At 42.2% G+C, this 19,655-nt stretch overlaps 1 protein-coding gene across 1 annotated transcript in view; it reads left to right on the top strand.

The window, feature by feature from the left end:
* Positions 1 to 19,196, top strand: part of LOC137383598 (uncharacterized) — a 193,722-nt gene extending 174,526 nt beyond the window's left edge. Inside the window, exons 110-118 of the mRNA XM_068056755.1 lie at positions 2,657 to 2,747; positions 4,266 to 4,383; positions 5,821 to 6,002; positions 9,083 to 9,229; positions 10,391 to 10,524; positions 14,988 to 15,121; positions 17,279 to 17,373; positions 18,029 to 18,215; positions 18,334 to 19,196. Coding sequence (XP_067912856.1) covers positions 2,657 to 2,747; positions 4,266 to 4,383; positions 5,821 to 6,002; positions 9,083 to 9,229; positions 10,391 to 10,524; positions 14,988 to 15,121; positions 17,279 to 17,373; positions 18,029 to 18,215; positions 18,334 to 18,437 — 1,192 coding nt within the window. The 3' untranslated portion in view covers positions 18,438 to 19,196. The remainder of the gene's footprint in view (positions 1 to 2,656; positions 2,748 to 4,265; positions 4,384 to 5,820; positions 6,003 to 9,082; positions 9,230 to 10,390; positions 10,525 to 14,987; positions 15,122 to 17,278; positions 17,374 to 18,028; positions 18,216 to 18,333) is intronic.
* Positions 19,197 to 19,655: the final 459 nt, after the last annotated feature.

Genomic DNA, 19,655 nt, shown 5'->3' with positions numbered 1-19,655 from the left:
AATGCCCTAAATACTGAAACAAAAACAAGAAATTCTGGTAATACTCAGTAGGTCTGGCAGCATCTGTGGAGAGAGAAGCAGAGTTAACGTTTCTGAAACGTTAACTCTGCTTCTCTCTCCCCAGATGCTGCCAGACCTGCTGAATATTTCCAGCATTTCTTGTTTTTATTTCAGATTTACAGCATCTGCAGTATTTTGCTTTTATATTATTGTCCTAATTACTCATTCTCTTTCAGCTTCATGTTTCTATCTTCTTTGGCCTCCTTATCTCGAGAGACAATGGGTAAGCGCCTGGAGGTGGTCAGTGGTTTGTGAAGCAGCGCCTGGAGTGGCTATAAAGGCCAATTCTAGAGTGGCATGCTCTTCCACAGGTGCTGCAGAAAAATTTGTTTGTCGGGGCTGTTACACAGTTGGCTCTTCCCTTGCGCTTTTGTCTTTTTTCCTGCCAACTGCTAAGTCTCTTCGACTCGCCACACTTTAGCCCCGCCTTTATGGCTGCCCGCCAGCTCTGGCGAACGCTGGCAACTGACTCCCACGACTTGTGATCAATGTCACAGGACTTCATGTCGCGTTTGCAGACGTCTTTAAAGCGGAGACATGGACGGCCGGTGGGTCTGATGCCAGTGGCGAGCTCGCTGTACAATGTGTCTTTGGGGATCCTGCCATCTTCCATGCGGCTCACATGGCCAAGCCATCTCAAGCGCCGCTGACTCAGTAGCGTGTATAAGCTGGGGATGTTGGCCGCCTCGAGGACTTCTGTGTTGGAGATACGGTCCTGCCACCTGATGCCAAGTATTCTCCGGAGGCAGCAAAGATGGGATTAATTGAGACGTCGCTCTTGGCTGACATATATTGTCCAGGCCTCGCTGCCATAGAGCAAGGTACTGAGGACACAGGCTTGATACACTCGGACTTTTGTGTTCCGTGTCAGTGCGCCATTTTCCCACACTCTCTTGGCCAGTCTGGACATAGCAGTGGAAGCCTTTCCCGTGCGCTTGTTGATTTCTGCATCTAGAGCCAGGTTACTGGTGATAGTTGAGCCTAGGTAGGTGAACTCTTGAACCACTTCCAGAGCTTTGTTTACTGTTAAAATAAACTGGTAAGTTAAACTGGAAGGTAAGAGCCCATGGGTTCCAGGGCAATTTGGATCCAAAATTGGCTTAGTGACAGGAGGCAGAGGGTGATGGTCGGGGGTTGTTTTTGCGAGTGGAAGCCTGTGACCAGTGGTGTACCACAGGGATCGGTGCTGGGACCCTTGCTATTTGTAGTGTACATTAATGATTTAGAAGTGAATAAAGGAGGTATGATCAGTAAGTTTGCAGATGACATGAAAATTGGTGGTGTCGTAAATAATGAGGAGGAAAGCCTTAGATTACAGGACGATATAGATGGGCTGGTAAGATGGGCAGAGCAGTTGCAAATGGAATTAAATTCTGAGAAGTGTGAGGTGATGCATTTTGGGAGGACTAACAAGGCAAGGGAATATACAATGGATGGTAGCACCCTAGGAAGTACAGAGGGTTAGAGGGACCTTGGTGTACTTGTCCATAGATCACTGAAGGCAGCAGCACAGGAAGATAAGGTGGTTAGGAAGGCATATGGGATACTTGCCTTTATTAGCCGAGGCATAGAATGTAAGAACAGGAAGGTTATGATGGAGCTGTATAAAACGCTAGTTAGGCCACAGCTGGAGTACTGTGTACAGTTCTGGGAACCACACTATAGGAAGGATGTGATTACCCTGGAGAGGATGCAGAGGAGATTCACCAGGATGTTGCCTGGGCTGGAGCATTTCAGCTATGAAGAGAGACTGAAAAGGCTAGGGTGGTTTTCCTTAGAGCAGAGAAGGCTGAGGGGGGACGTGATTGAGGTATACAAAATTATGAGGGGCATTGATAGGTTAGATAGGAAGAAACATTTTCCCTTTAGCGGAGGGGTCAATAACCAGGGGGCATAGATTTAAGGTAAGGGGTAGGAGGTTTAGAGGGGATTTGAGGAAATTTTTTTTCACTCAGAGGGTGGTTGGAATCTGGAACACATTGCCTGAGGAGGTTGTAGAGGCAGGAATCCTCACAACATTTAAGAAGTATTTAGATGAGCACTTGAAATGCCATAGCATACAAGGCTACGGGACAAGTGCGGGAAAATGGGATTAGAATAGTTAGGTGCTTGATGGCTGGCACAGACACGATGGGCCGAAGGGCCTGTTTCTGTGCTGTATAACTCTATGACTCTGAATTGATATTTCAATGTAGTTGTTTGCATTAAACAATAACACATAGCTAACACAGCCAAGTGGGCATTTAATGTTGATTTATTTACAATTATAATTTCATTTGAATTAAGTAACTAAGAGGGATAGTTTGTACATAAGGCTATGTTCATGTTACAGAAATTATATAATTGTCATTGTATTATGAGGATTGTGATTTTTTTTTAATGTGCGTTAACGTGTCTGTAGCAAGAATATCTAAGTTTAGTACAATTCAGTTCTGCAGTGCCTATCATCTTTAAATGAAATGCGTCTTTGATCTACATATTGCTGTGCAATGTTTAAACAGCGAATTTTATCTAAACAAATGCTTTGCATGGTATTAATGTCACAAACTGCATTTTAATTGTACAGTAACTCAGTGTCTTTTTAATTTGTCTTCAGTCCGCCCTCCATTTGGACAGCATCCACACTGACAGACTTGGATACACTTGTGTTTGCTGTGAATACAAGTACATGGAATGAAGTCAACAAGGTATAAAACCATTCAAAGGCTTTGAAATTGTATTAAATGGATTAACACTCTTGCTAAAATATCTCAGTGGTATTTGCTGCAACAAATGTGCTAAGCCCTTGTATAATAATATCTGGCCTCTGTATTTTAATTAGCTGATTTGCAATATGTTGATGTGCTGGTATCTCTAACAGCCACACTCCAATTATTTGCCTTCCTGATTTTTTTTTATTTCCAAAATATACTTTATTCATAAAAATCTGTAAAAAAAAAAAAATACATGACAAAACAGTTCTAAAAAGCACCAAGTCAAAAAATACAAACAATGCAAAAGGAGATCAGTATCCTTCAAAACAGGTGCAATGAGTTGCCTCACCACCCTTCCATTTCATTTGTCATGCCATATACAATTTACAGCAAAGAAAAATTTTCCCGATACAGTTCGAGGGGTTTCCCATGGATCCAGCCCCTCAGTTCAGCTTGGTGGGGGGACCTTACACTGTGGTCTTTCCCCATTGAGCCTTTGCTGTGGCTGCCCCCAGCTTTAGTGTGTCCCTCAGCACGTAGTCCTGGACCTTGGAATGTGCCAGTCTGCAACATTCGGTCATGGACAACTCGTTGCGCTGGAAGACCAGCATTTGCCTTCCTGATGATTTGCCAGCCAGAGTCTAGAGTGTCTCATCTCATTGCACAGCCTGCTGTTGTTTGCTTGGTATTTATAGCGTGTTTCTCCACACGCCAATGCCGATGGTATTGTTGTACTATGACAAGACTAAAACTGGGGAGATCCTGATTATCTGCTAATTCCCTTTGTCCCCCAGGCACAGGGAAATCCCTCCATTATGATGAATAATGGAGATTCCACTGTAACGTTTTCCTTTTTTCTCTTCCCAGTTATCAGAATTTAGTAGCATTAATGAATGCAAGCCATTATGTGTTTTTTTAGAATTCTCTTCATATTTTAGCTTTCTCCCTATTTATTGTCGCCAGTCTGGCGAAATGGGAAATGTAAGTGGCCGTTGAGCTGTCTGCTTTTTAGCACAGGCTGGGAAAAACTCCTGTGTGCAGGATGTAAGCAACAATAGAAGGCCAGGCCATTTCGTTGCTGGTATGTTACACAGAACATGTCCAGAATGGTGAAGTCAGGAAATCACGGCTGGGTATTTCCTTGGAGCTGCTTCCCTCTTCACTTTTCCAAAGTATAGCGTAAACCCTATTTGTGTGGCAAAATGGGGTTTCCACCACACGTCCAGCAAAATTGCAGAGGCAAAGCAAGAGCAGCTGTGAGGAAATTCCCGGCCCTTGGGAAATTATCCCTCACAGGGTGGTAAAATTGAAACTCTTAATTTATCAAAAATTTAAAAATAATAAGGCAACTTTTTTATGGATATACGTGAAGGGCAGTCCAGGATCAGGCACTTTAGGGGTTCTGATAAGTGTAAACTTTGCTGATATTAGTTTTGATCTCGTATTTTAAAGCTTATTTTTCCAATGGCAGCATTTTCCTATTGTTTTTTCATGGTGATTTTCCCCACACAGGCTGTTATTTTAGAAGGCTTGAGACCGTACGTGAGGAAACAATCTAGATTCCAAATCCAAAAGCAACGAAATTTACTCTCACGACTGTTCTTAACTGCAAGATCAAAACGTGCAACTGGTATGTAGTCACTTATGTAGTGTTGCCAATTCTGGTTGGAGGCATTCTTGTAGGTTTAATCATGTGACATTCTAACCATGTTACTTCTGACCATGATTGATTGTTACTGTATCTCTCTCTCTCTCTCTCTATCTCCTTGAACTCCGATTCTATGTGAAAGTGACAACTCTGAACTGGGAATCTCAGTCAGAGTTGATTTGCAATTTGGCTTCACATGCCAAAACCGACCTGAACGAAACTTAGAGGTCACCCAAAGGGTAGTGGGCTCAGTGTTTGTACTACTTATAAGACACGTCATCCTAACTTCAGCTCAACATCAATATTTCTAAATAGTCCCCAGACTTGAACGCAGTAAGTGAGAATTTTCGTGGAATTATAGAAATTACAGCACAGGAGGAGGCCATTTTGCCACCGGGTGATTAGTTATGCTGGTGCTTTCTCCAGTAATCCCATTTCTGCCCCCAACCCCCATCATTTCATATTCTTCCTTTTACAAATATTTGTTCAATTCGCTTATAAATGATGTTTAGTGTTTACCTCATTAGACACTTGTCATGGAGCATCCAGTGGTTTAATAGCCCTCAGTTCAAGAAACTTCATTCTCCCTTCATTGTTGGTTCTTCCAGTGAGAAACTTCAATCTCTGTCCCCTGGTTCCCCATTTGCTCATCAGAGAAAACAGTCCTTGATTGCTGACCTAGAGTACACTCCCCAGGTTTCATATCTCCCTTTACTGCCGGTAACTCTGATGGTATTTCTCCCGCTCACCATGTTGCTGCTGCTTTGCATGATTTTGAATTTTGTTTTAAATTCCTTTCCCTCCCCATGTTCAAGATTGATGACATATTGGAGAGAAATGGCACCTTTGATTCATAGCTGCCCTTCGTCAAATACCAAGGAAGTTAGCATCTCGCACACGTAGCCCACGGTCAGTAAGAAAATCGATGCCTCAGACATATTGGGTTAGATTTTCCTGCTGTTGCACCCGGGCATATTGACTTACCATAACACAGCACTTAGAGGAAATTCAGATGAGCTCCATTATTGGCATGTGATCGTCCCTGCCCAGTTTTCCTCCATGTGCTGTGCCCAGACATGCAACATGTCCAGGTACAAAAACAGAATAATCTTCCCCATAGACTAAGCAATCAAAGAATTTGGACAGAGCTCTTCCACTGCCTCAGTGGGCCAATGCACTACCTGCTGTATTACTCAGCATTACAAGGCTATATGATCTCTGGTGTTGAAGAACCTGCTGATGTTCACAGTCTCGGCTCACACAAAGAAAATACACATGGGAACAATTCTAGAAAGTCTTAGCACAGCATAACTCACCTTCATGAGGAAAATCTTAAGTACATCAGCTTTTATAATAATGCATTAAATTAAATTTGCTTCTCAAACTTAATGACCCTTTTATTAATAATTGTATTTATAGGATGCACAATTGGTCAAATAACAGCAGCTATGACTTTTGATGCAATGCTACCTGCACAATACGGAACAGCAGAATTAGAAGCATGTCTGGATAATAATGTACTGAAGGATCAACTGTCTCAACTGGGAAATCTTGCCTTTTCTTTAGAACAACTTAAAGTTATCAAAAATAAATTGAATCAGGTAAAGATGCATGGTGTGAAAATAAGCGTTGCCAATCTAACCAAGCGACTAATGAGATATGCGCCAAGTGACATTTATATGTGTTGTTCAAATGGACAAGTGTTTTCTCTATCAGTGAACAGAAAATTACGCCAAAGAGGATTCTACACAAATCATAGGCTTTAAATTGACACAGTAATTACATTTAAAAGTTTGCTTTTCCTTATGCTTCCTTATTTTAATATGTACTGTAAATTCTTTCTTTCCTGCCCACCCTACTATTGCAGGAAGCGCCTCTGGCAATGTGTTTCAGGTATTAAAGCAGTTATTTCTGGTAGAAACAATTGTGTATTGGACAACCAAATCTCACAGAAACTAAATGGATAGAATAAGGTAGTTGGGCTTGATTCAGCAGGATGACATGGGAATAGGAGTAGGCCATTCAGCCCTTAAAGACTGTTCCATCATTCATTTAGATCATGGGCTGAATTTTACCAGCCCCTCACGCCGTGGTCATGGCAGGGAGGCCCATCGCGACCCACAAAGCTGAGCAGGCCCCGCCGGATATTAGCAGTGGCAGTGCGGCCGCCCCCGCCCCCAGTCACTTGGTGGCGGGACCTACATTAAAATATTTAGATGAGCATTAATACAATTTAAATTAACCTACCTGCCAACGGCAGCCGTCCCCCGCTGATTTTGTGGCCAAGTGGCCGTGACTCACGCACCTTCAGAACTCTGTTGGAGTTCCGAGGCGGGACATGGGTGGGGAGGGGGGGAAGAATAAAATGATCAGGGTGGGAGGGGTGGGGGAGCAGGGAAAACATTTTTTATTGGCTGTGGGGATGGTGGGAAAAGGTTGAAGGGCAAATATGAGCAGGTTGGTGGGGTAAGCTCGGGTAGGGAATACAGTAAGCTTATGGGGGTTGGGAAAGAGCCTCCATTTTCTAATTATTTATTAAAAGCAAATTAAATCTAATATTCCTTTAAAATGTAAATTTTTACTAAGGGATTGAAGCCCTTTAAAAATGGGGCCTGCGCGGTATTGCCGGATGCCGTTGCCGGGCACGCAGCGGTCGCCCCCTCTACATTATCGTGGGCAGCCACTGTGCCCCCTCCATTTAAATCAGCCCACGTGCATAATATCACGGGGGCTGATAAAATTCAGCCTCATGTATGATCTGTATCTCAACTCGATTTTCCTGCCTTGAATCCATATCCCTTGATTCCCTAACCTTAAAAAAAAAACAATCTCAGTCTTGAAAATTTCAATTAGCCCAGCATTGATAGCCTTTTGTGGGAACAGCATTCCAGATTGTCACCCTCTCTTTCCCAGCTTTTCAGTATTAGCTCAGATAACACATAGATTTAGATTTTTTTTTGGAAATTGGCCCATTAATTCATGAACTTTAACTAAATTTCTGTCCTTGTCAGCCTTTTCCCTCAGGGGTGAGGGAATACAATATAGAAATTATCCTTTTATAACCCAGCTACTACTTATAAATTTAGCTGGACATCCCAGGGGATTATGTGATTCGGCATTCCTAGTGGGGAATGCTGCTTGCAAGAAGCACAGCCCAAGAAATCATGGTCCGTAGGCTTGGAATGTTCCAACCAGCACTCCCTGATGGGAACACCAAATTGCAGAATCGCCTCTCCTATCCTCTCTTTGCTGGTAGTTTTAATCTGAATATTGCCAGATTATTGCAAAATTTTAGGCTGCTGGTTACCAGCAGTAGTGTAAAATTCACTATGCAGTAAACAGTTGGATTCTTCTTTCTGCAGTGCTGGCAATCTTCAGTGCATAGGAAAGGATTCATTGAAAGTTGAACCAAATCTTTGACTACTAACGTTCCATTGCAAAAATATTATGTTCCCTAGATCAGGCTTTTTCTGTTTTTCAGAGGAGGAGAGGCACGGAAATGCAGCTGTCCTTGTATATTTTCCAGCACACAGCTACTTAACAGCACTGAGATCCCTGACTACAAATCATTCTAATGGGCCATTAACGAATGGTGGCTGGAAGACAAGCACAAAAGGGAAATGGGGAGAAAATGTAGATACATAAATAGAGAGCCTCATTCGATTATAAAGGAGTGATTTCCCCTTAAGGCTAAGAGCTCAGCACCTAGTTAGTTCCTCTGTATAGACTTGAAGGAAGGACAGGAGAAATTATTCTTTTCCAAGTATTCCTTTCAGTCCCCCCCTTTTTTTAATAGATGAAAGTAGTACATGTGCTAGGAAATTTTATTTTTTAATTTATTTTTAATTTAGAAATACAGCACTGAAACAGGCCCTTCGGCCCAGAGTCTGTGCTGACCATCAACCACCTATTTATACTAATCCTACATTAATCCCAAATTTCTACCACATCCCCACCTTCCCTCAATTCCCCTACCACCTACCTACACTGGGGGTAATTTACAATGGCCAATTTACCTATCAACCTGCAAGTCTTTGGCTGTGGGAGGAAACCAGAGCACCCGACGGAAACCCACACAGTCACAGGGAGAACTTACAAACTCCATACAGGCAGTACCCAGAATCGAACCCGGGTCGCTGGAGCTATGAGGCTGCGGTGCTAACCACTGCGCCACTGTGCTCATATTTATTTTGTTGCCAATGTGAAATAAGGTTAGGCTCTTTGGGTATTTTAGTGTCACTTACAGCGAATGTCTGAGAGTGGCTCCAACACAGACATAAAGGGCAGTGCTCTGGTGGTTAATCTAGAGTTGCCCAGCACAAGAACCATGCAAAAAACTGGAATCCCCTGGTCAATGAGATCCCCAGAAACTCACCCTTGCTGGGGGCAAAGAAGATGCTGCAAGGCATTAGGAGATGCTCCATTTAATTTACATCACCAGTGCAGCCAAATATGGTGGAAGACCTTAATTGAGGGTGTCCTTGTGAAATATAAACATTGTTTTAAAAATTACAGCATAAGGAGGACATTTCTGGTTAAGTGTAATATTTTCTTCTGTGAAACTGCAATTATCCTTCTTATTGCCTATCAGGAAGGATCAAAAGTTTGGTCCCTTATTTATTTTCCAAATCATGTACAATGATGTGAACAAAGGTTATAACTTTGGGTCTTTTTGCAACAGATTTATCCAAATGGGCTACCAGAAGAGAAGATTCAATTGCTGGGATTCATTGCTGTGGTGTATAATTCTACTGAAATCAGCAGTTGGAATATAACCAAACTAGAGACCATCTCAGCTGTGCTGCCAAACAGCCAGAATGATAACACGGTACAGTAACCATAATGAAACTTTTAACAAAAAAAATTAAGTTTACAAATTGTCTTGGTTCAAAGCAAGTCTGCCTTGAAACTCAGGCAATTTAGGCTGGGATCTTAGTTGTTTCTGGATACGTGGAGATATAGGAGAATGAGAGAAATCTAGATTGGGGGCAGTTGAATTGATATTATACTGAAATTTCTTTGCTACCCTTTCAAAATTTAGCAGACAGAGGAATTATATGTGCAAGCATTAATTATCTTTTTGTTAACATCCTATGATGAAAACCAAGCGTGTTTTACAGTTTGCTGATGGCTTAGTGACTAAGGGAGGGAGTTTTACTACTTCAAAGATCACTGTTTTAATATTAATGTTCCCACCAACATATTTACAATCGGTGAAGTGAATAATGCGGATAGAGCTTACAATTCATTATCTCTAAGATCTAAATTCAAATCTAATCCAAGCTCTAAACCTTCTTTGTGAAACTGATTTTGGCATTCTTAATTTAATTCTCAGTGGGTGCAGATATTCAGCTCAAAGTTGCTATTTATTTGACATGTTGGTAATCTCAACCAAACAGGCTATCAGGTTTGCTCCAACAAGAAATTGAAATGCTCTTTTAATACAGAAGGGGATGCTGCTTTGAGATTCATGTTGTCACTTCAATGGATTAGATGAGAGGGAGCCTTAATTCTGCAACTGATCATAACTGATGTGGTAGTGCTAACTGTGTCAATATTGAAATACTTGTAGTATAAGGACCTGAAAGGGTTAATGCTGGAGACAGTGAGAGTGACCCCTCCCACTGTAGTGATGATGATAGGTTTTGGAAGAAGAGAGTAGCAGCATGAAGGATGCTAGCTAGAGAGGCTTGTGGAGAGTTTAAATAGAGATGTGTAAATAATAAAAGAATTATTAGTTGACCTTATCCAGACTGCGAGACTTTATCAACATCGCCCAAGCTATGCTACAACTACAACAACAGACAGCAGTACTCTCCAGCACCAACAGCCCGAAACTTAGTAACAAACTAAACACTACAAAAAAATGTAAATTAAAGGTGAAAGTTGCTGAAGTTCATGGCACCTGAATTTCACCTTGATGTAAGATGAAAGCTGGCTTACTGCCTCTGCAGCCATTCTCTTAACATTCTGTTCTTCCAACATTCAGAGCAAAGCCATCATCTTGAGATACTTGACCACATCTGGAATGTTAAATGCCACTGCATTGAATGTTATTGGCGGAAGGGTGTTGTGTCTTCTTGATGAAAGCCAACTCCAGACAATCAGTCCCACTGATATCAGGTAAGTATTCCTTCTCTGAAGAAAAAAATCCAGGACTCTGAGAGCCAATTACTTGTCCTCTGTGTTTAAAATGATTACATTGTATGTGTGCATCATACTTCAAACAGTATAAAAGAAATCATTTTACATTGGTTTCTTTTAACCTGGGAGCTGGAAATTTGCAAGCACTGCCTAATCTGCAAAGTTCCCTTGGTAACAAAATTAACCGCAAATTGAACTTGGAATCTTCAATTTACTGCAATTTGACTTTGTTGCCTGAAGAGACTAGTTTATTTCAACACAGCTGTACCATAGCCACACAATAATGCAGTGGGCATAATGGATTAGTATAAACAAAGCCTCAAATGCAGTCGTACACAAATAGCATTATCCAATACAAAATTCAGCAACTTATTGTAGATTCATCTGCATGCACTTCTGTTCTAAACTTCTAAGTCGACATTTATAATTGTTTCTGCGGAGTTGTCTTACTGTATTTACTCCCGCCATTGGTGATGCTTTACCACCTGATTTTTGCCCCTCTGTCTGCAGAGCACTGAATCTCCCTTGTTTGAACCAACAACCAGTTCCTCTGCTTCCCAAATTGTCCTTCAGTTTTTTTGTCTAACAAGTAATAGAAAACCAACGTAATATGTAAAAATAAGGGAAGAATGTCCAACTTGGAAATAGGGACTAAATTAGTTCTGAGCGCCTTGGTCCAATCTACAGACTGTTTATAGAGTTTTTTTTTCGTTGATCATTGCTTTTGATTCAGTTGAAACAAATCTGACCATTTTGAGGTGTAATGCATGTTTTTCATGAAAAAGCTTGACGAACTTTGAACATTTTATGGGGAAATTTTTGTTTTTTTATGGAAAGTTATGTTTAGTAAAGACCGAATAATTCTACAAATTTGCTAATATTGTACTTGTGGGGCATCCTAGGAGTCCATATCAGAAAACTGTGCACCTCCAGCCCATAATTTGATAGGCCATAGTTTTAACAAACAGAACATTTGTGCTTAAATACTTGACTTGGGGTAGCAGGGTCGTTTGAGACCTCAGGAGGTGGTTGTCGCTGCTCTTTTGTGAGTTATCCCAGGCCCAGGTAAGGGTCCCATGCTTAGGGTTACAAGCCATGGCCAATGGTGGAACCAGTGAATTTTTGGTGCTGATGGCAGAAGAGCTAGAACCATGAGAGACAATGGCTGCTTACAGGCAGAGGATCCTTCAGGAAGAGGATTTGTGTTTCCTTTAAAACACACATGAGGAAGGCAACAGGAAACCACCTCATGTACTTTTCCCTAGTGATATTGCTCATTTCTCACGGAAGTTTAAAAAAAATGGGAGATTCTTATGAGGAACTGAAGAGGAAAGCACAGGACCGTGAGGAGTGGAGAAATGAGCAAAGGACCTGCCCTTGGGCAGATTACCACTACTGCTTAACGATAAGAAAATAAAGATAGGAACCAATTGACAATGGACAAAGTGACAGTGGGGATGCATGACATGTGGGAACACGGGATGTGGGGGAGGGGTTGATGGTTTGAAAAGGACTAACGGCAGTTTGGGGCCTATTTTCCTGGCCCCCTCCCCCACAGGAGCGTTAGACCCTGCTGCCTCCAATTGTGCCAAATTCCAGTAACCTCCAGTGCTGCAAAGCTACTGGTCAAGAACAAAGAACAAAGATAATTACAGCACAGGAACAGGCCCTTCGGCCCTCCAAGCCTGCGCCGATCCAGAGCCTCTCTCTAAACATGTCGCCTATTTTCTAAGCTTCTGTATCTCTTTTCTTCCTGCCCATTCATGTATCTGTCTAGATACATCTTAAAAGACTCCATCGTGCCCGCATCTACCACCTCCGCTGGCAATGCGTTCCAGGTGCCCACCACCCTCTGCGTAAAGAACTTTCCACGCATATCCCCCCTAAACTTTTCCCCTTTCACTTTGAACTCGTGTCCTCTAGTAATTGAAACCCCCACTCTGGGAAAAAGCTTCTTGCTATCCACCCTGTCTATACCTCTCATGATTTTGTACACCTCAATCAGGTCCCCCCTCAACCTCCGTCTTTCTAATGAAAATAATCCTAATCTACTCAACCTCTCTTCATAGCTAGCGCCCTCCATACCAGGCAACATCCTGGTGAACCTCCTCTGCACCCTCTCCAAAGCATCCACATCCTTTTGATAATGTGGCGACCAGAACTGTACGCAGTATTCCAAATGTGGCCGAACCAAAGTCCTATACAACTGTAACATGACCTGCCAACTCTTGTACTCAATGCCCCGTCCAATGAAGGAAAGCATGCCGTATGCCTTCTTGACCACTCTATTGACCTGCGTTGCCACCTTCAGGGAACAGTGGACCTGAACACCCAAATCTCTCTGGACATCAATTTTCCCCAGGACTTTTCCATTTACTGTATAGTTCACTCTTGAATTGGATCTTCCAAAATGCATCACCTCGCATTTGCCCGGATTGAACTCCATCTGCCATTTCTCTGCCCAACTCTCCAATCTATCTATATTCTGCTGTATTCTCTGACAGTCCCCTTCACTATCTGCTACTCCACCAATCTTAGTGTCGTCTGCAAATTTGCTAATCAGTCCACCTATACTTTCCTCCAAATCATTAATGTATATCACAAACAACAGTGGTCCCAGCACGGATCCCTGTGGAACACCACTGGTCACACGTCTCCATTTTGAGAAACTCCCTTCTACTGCTACTCTCTGTCTCCTGTTGCCCAGCCAGTTCTTTATCCATCTAGCTAGTACACCTTGGACCCCAAGCGCCTTCACTTTCTCCATCAGCCTGCCATGGGGAACCTTATCAAACGCCTTACTGAAGTCCATGTATATGACATCGACAGCCCTTCCGTCATCAATCAACTTTGTCACTTCCTCAAAGAATTCTATTAAGTTGGTAAGACATGACCTTCCCTGCACAAAACCATGTTGCCTATCACTGATGAGCCCATTTTCTTCCAAATGGGAATAGATCCTATCCCTCAGTATCTTCTCCAGCAGCTTCCCTACCACTGACGTCAGGCTCACCGGTCTATAATTACCTGAATTATTCCTGCTACCCTTCTTAAACAAGGGGATAACATTAGCAATTCTCCAGTCCTCCGGGACCTCACCCGTGTTTAAGGATGCTGCAAAGATATCTGTTAAGGCCCCAGCTATTTCCTCTCTCGCTTCCCTCAGTAACCTGGGATAGATCCCATCCGGACCTGGGGACTTGTCCACCTTAATGCCCTTTAGAATACCCAACACTTCCTCCCTCCTTATGCCGACTTGACCTAGAGTAATCAAACATCTGTTCCTAACCTCAACATCCGTCATGTCCCTCTCCTCGGTGAATACCGATGCAAAGTACTCGTTTAGAATCTCACCCATTTTCTCTGAGTCCAAGCATAACATTCCTCCTTTGTCCTTTAGTGGGCCAATCCTTTCTCTAGATACCCTCTTTCTCCTTATATATGAATAAAAGGCTTTGGGATTTTCCTTAACCCTGTTTGCTAAAGATATTTCATGACCCCTTTTAGCCCTCTTAATTCCTCGTTTCAGATTGGTCCTACATTCCCGATATTCTTTCAAAGCTTCGTCTTTCATCAGCCGCCTAGACCTTATGTATGCTTCCTTTTTCCTCTTAGCTAGTCTCACAATTTCACCTGTCATCCATGGTTCCCTAATCTTGCCATTTCTATCCCTCATTTTCACAGGAACATGTCTCTCCTGCACGCTAATCAACCTCTCTTTAAAAGCCTCCCACATATCACATGTGGATTTACCTTCAAACAGCTGCTCCCAATCTACATTTCCCAGCTCCTGCCGAATTTTGGTATAGTTGGCCTTCCCCCAATTTAGCACTCTTCCTTTAGGACCACTCTCGTCTTTGTCCATGAGTATTTTAAAGCTTACGGAATTGTGATCACTATTCCCAAAGTAGTCCCCTACTGAAACTTCAACAACCTGGCCGGGCTCATTCCCCAACCTCAGGTTCTTCCTCCTCAAGCTTCTCCCAGCCTGCACCCACAAACCTCTACTCCACTTTCCCAGTGCTCCCCCCCGCCCTATAACTATTAATAGTCTCAGACCTTATGAACTCTCTCCCTAATGCCTCTTGTTCTCAGAGTCCCTCTCCTGGTGATCCAAAATCTTAAACTTGTGTTAATCTCCCTCTCCAGTGTTCCTAGAAACCCGAGAGCCCCCTCCCAGTGCTTCCAGGCTGTAGGTGCCGACCTCAAGGTATTACTAAATCCTGAGAATCCATCCCAGCACTACCATGGCCACCCCCAATGCTGATAAATTAGTGGGCCAGTAATACTACACGACTGGTACCGATGTTCTCATGAAAACTCTGACGCTGAATAATGCTTTGAGAAATTGACTAGTAGAATGTAATATTGTATTAGTAAAACTTAATATTCCATGAGTAACGTAACATTACTCATTGTCTATTGTAACCATTTTCCTACAGCAATGCAACCCCGTTGGATATTTCCTCATGCTCTCAATCAAAGAAAAACATAATATACAACAAAGCAAAAAGCATAATTGAGAAACAAAATAGTGATTCAGTCACTTACTACAACCAGATGAAGACATACCTTGGTAAGTAATACTGAGACTGCGGTAAATCACAATAGAGAAATTGTTTTGAATTCTAGATTCATTGGGCTGAATTTTATCAGCACACTGCGCTCCGTGGCGGCACGCTTTGAAGTCAGCGGCCTTCGACACGGAAGCGCTGCCGCAAAGCTCTCGCAATATTACGGGGTGGAACGGCAGCCCTCGATGACGTAGAGGGGGCGGCTGCCAAGTCCCCAGCAATGGCGTCTGGCGCCATTTTAAAAGGGCTTCAAGCCCTTAGAAGAAATTTACATGTTTAAAGGTACCTCTTTGTTTCAGGAATGTTGTGATAATTGGTGCACACCTGCAATCCCCTCTCCCACCATCACCACCCCCCCCCCAATGAATGAACATTTAATTTTATGCCCAGTCCCCCCAAAAAATTCATTCTCACTCACAACCTTTCCCCCCGAACTTCATTCCTTTTGACCTTAAACCCCTTCCCACCAGCCCCATAGCCAATAAGGATTGTTTTGCCCGCTCCCCCACTTCCTGTCCTGATAATTTGGCTTCTCCCTCTTGCCTCGGAACTCCATACGGCGTCGTGCGCTGTGGCGGGCCTCTCATGCAAGTATTGTACGGGCCTCCCCACCATCATCCACGAAGTCGAGGGGCTGGTAAGATCCAGCCCATTTTCTGCACTAAACTATACAAATTTTAGAGACTTTTTTTTAAAGAAATGGAGAATATCAATTTTTCCCACAATTAGCAGAAAACTAATAATCTGTCAAGTATTTTTGAAATGTGCAATTAATCCAAATATACAACGGAGTAAAAGAGACATTCTGCCTTTTTTTTTATTAAGAGAAGCTGACCCTCTCACCCAATACTTATCTAATTGTACAGATAGAGTTATTGCAGTGAAGTAAAGAATAATAGTTACTTGATGCTGACTTAATCTTGACACTCTATTGATAATAAACGCTAAGAGTGAAACTCAAAAATTCTAATATGAGATTGAACTACTGTTTCCAAATCACTTATAGGCAATTGTTTTTTCAATTTTGCACATGGGTTTATTTGAACTTCAGACCTATTTCCTTATTAATGCTGAACAGTAACTTTCAGCACAAGTGGCAATATGCTTTGTGTCAACGTGAGAAGAGAATCGCTCACTAAAGAATTAATGATCATCACATCATTACTAAAGCTTATTGTGTACAGGAAGGTCTGTACATTTTAATGTAATTGTACAGGGGTTACAGTGCCATAATAAAATCAAAAAGTGCTGGAAATACTCAGCAGGTCAGGCAGCGACCTGAAACGTTGGACAGAATTTTACACTGCCCCAGCGGGTCGAATGGTGGCATGGGGGCAGGGTAAAATTGACCGGGATGCTCCAGGAGACCTTCCCGCCCTGCTCCCGCCTCCAGCCAACTTTACAGGGGTTGGGCGGGAGGGGGGAAACAGCCAATCAAGGCCCTTATGTGGCTGCTTAACGGCCACTTAAGAGCCCTCACCTGCCTCCATGGGTATTTTACCCATGGCAAGCGGGGGTGTTAGGGACGTGAAAGGTTGCCCAGCGATAGCTGCTGCCCTTTCCGCATGTTGGGTGCCCGATTGAGGGCCTCACCTGCCTCCTAACCCACCCCCGGGACCCAAGACGCCACCCCCCCCCCCTTCCCACCAAACTACCACCCTTGCATCGCTGGGGCGCGCCCCATTCCCTTGACAAGGCATTGACAACCTAACTTGGATCCCAGCTCCATGGCATCCTCCTCGGTCGGCTGGGCTGCAGCCCCAGCAGTGGCCAACGCTCCCGGTGGCACTGCTGGGACTAGGAGCTGCCGGCTCACTGATTGGCTGGTGGCTCACTGAGGCAGGACTTCCTCCCTCAGGCGGGTGGAAGTCCCGCCTCGGGACAGTTAAAGCCCGGGGACCCGTAAAATGTGGGTCGGATCCCTGGGCTAGGCGGAAGTGGGTTCGCCATCGAATTTTACGTCGGTGGCGAAGTCCCGTGCGCCTATGGTAAAATCCAGCCCATTAACTCTGCTTCTCACTCCACAGATGCAGCCTGACCTACTGAGTATTTCCAGCACTTTTTGTTTTTATTTCAGATTTCCAGCACCTGCAATATTTTGCTTGTATTTTAGGTACAGTGCCATTCCTTTTTAACAAGTTGTTTTCATCTTTCTGAAGGTGGTGCAACAACTGCTCAAATACAGACTCTTGCTGCCAACAATATCAACATGGACCCCGGCGTATTCCTGGCACTGAATCCCGAAGAATTAAAAGTATGGAGAAACGCAAATTTATGAATCGATTAAGTGTGTGTGTGTGTGTGTGTGTGTGTGTGTGTGTGTGTGTGTGTGTGTGTGTGTGTGTGTGTGTGTGTGTGTGTGTGTGTGTGTGTGATGAAGACAGGATTGAGTTTGTCCTTATACGGTGAGGTCTTCCACAGTCAAATATCCTGCTAATACTCACTGTCTAAGCTCATATGTGAAGAATGGTTGCACAAGTCAGGTTATGGAAGTCTGCAACCTCTGGATTCCACACCAAGAGCTAGCATCTTTATAAAAAATGGTGAGGGACGGAATGCAGTGGGGTGGGCTTGACTGAAATTATGACCTCTAAAAGCAGTATCTTCATTAGTTTCATCATGCCATTACTAATCATTCCATATTGGAGCAAATTTTAAAATTAGGTTCAAATTTGAACTTGGGGTTTAATAAATTGACAGCGAATATGTTTGTAGGTTGTATTTCACAGGCTGTGAAGTTGTGATGGGCACTATATAAATGCAAGTCTTTTTACTTTTAGTTTTAATTCTTCCTTACATTTTCATTATTTTTCAGCACTTTAACTTTATATGCAGCATTAATAAGACAAATTGCAGGGTACAAAAATTACCTATTTCCTTGAAGTAATGCACAATTCTTTTTGTTTCAGGAACTCAGTCCAGACGAATTGAAAAACTTGCTTGGAGTCAACCTTCAAACTGTTAAAGATGCTGAAAATTCCGCATTAGTCCGAGCTTGGATTTCGCAACATACAGAAAGTGAAGTGAGGAGCCTGGGAATTGGGCTGACAGGAGGGAAAACAGACCCAGTCCCAGTTGGCATAATTACTATCCAAGGTAAGTGGAGTCCATAGCAGGTTAATTCTGCTATTGATCATTAGTGATGACAACAATGCATTTTGAGACTTTCAAAAGCAGTTGAGTAATTGAAGGGTAAAAATTACTTTTTTTTTAGAAATCGATTCATCGTCATCTTCTATCAACAAGAACTGTCTCCTACGTACAATCCAGTCTTTATCTATCAGCGCAATACTTATTGTATTACAAAGGTGGCTATAGTTGGTATAGTAGTATCTGTAATACCAGTGTCAGTGAGGCATTCAATGATGTCTGTGTACAAATACATTTTGCATTCAGCATACGTAAACACAGTCTGAGCATACCAAGAACAGACATTTATTGTATGATTTAAAATTGTGTAGGTAATATTTTAACTTAGAAAATCAATTCTATATATTTTACTTTCTATCAGCTCTTATTCTAGAAGATGGTTAAGTGGAACCCTATTAATGATAGATAAGATTGCCAGCATATGACTTTGAAGAAAGTCATACCAAAGGACATAAATTTAAAATAGTACAAACTGATTTAAGGAAGAAGCTCTTTAATCAGTGTGTTAATGTTTTGGAATGACATACCATTTAGCCTAGTAAAGACAAAAATATTGTTCAAAATATAGCTGTATCTTATAATGGGAGAGATAGACTACTAGAGAAATAAACTACATCGAGTCAAATGCCATTTTCTTGTTCTTAGTTTTTCCTGATGTTATATTTTAATATAAAAATTAATGTAGATTGTAACAAATATACAAAGATATTGATATATTTTTCAGTAAATAATAAGTAAGAAATTTATATTTGTGACTGGTGAATTAAGTATTTTTTGATCTGGATGGGTGTAATTACTATTTTTGTCAAAACAGCAATGAAAAATCTGTGTCGACTCTTACCAGTGATTAAATGGTAATTAGGTAATTCAGCACAACTGTATAAAATTTGCATGTTTTTTCCTAAAATAAAATGAAAAAAATATTGAACTCCAGACTTGAACTTGTGTCGTGTTTTCTTTAAAATATTTCTCTAAATGAGTGTCTGGTTGAAAGATTGCTGTCGTGATACAATATGTACCTTGGTTGTTGTCTTGACAACCCTTACATCGCCACTGAAAAAATATATGAAATGCTTTGGAGACATTACAGAAACAAAATACAAGTAAACAGGTTTTAGTTGGTTTGTCTGTGCCTGGTATTGGAGAGGGAGTAATGCATTCTAATACTTTCTAATGCATTAATTTCATTACAAGCACTGTGTGGGATTTGTTCACATATGTATGCATGTTTGGCAGTTTTCTTTTGAAGTGAACAGACAGTTATTTAAATCTGCTTGATCATTGTCACTTCTTAAAGGTATTTGTCAACCTGTCTTTCAATCGGAGAGTCTGCCTGAAGCCTTTGAGGAGAGATAAGCCGGACATTTTTAATGCACAGAAAAGGGG

This window comes from Heterodontus francisci, chromosome 24 (assembly GCF_036365525.1).
Source record: "Heterodontus francisci isolate sHetFra1 chromosome 24, sHetFra1.hap1, whole genome shotgun sequence".
NCBI classification, from domain to species: Eukaryota; Metazoa; Chordata; class Chondrichthyes; order Heterodontiformes; family Heterodontidae; genus Heterodontus; species Heterodontus francisci.
This window is presented reverse-complemented; position numbering and strand designations above follow the sequence as displayed.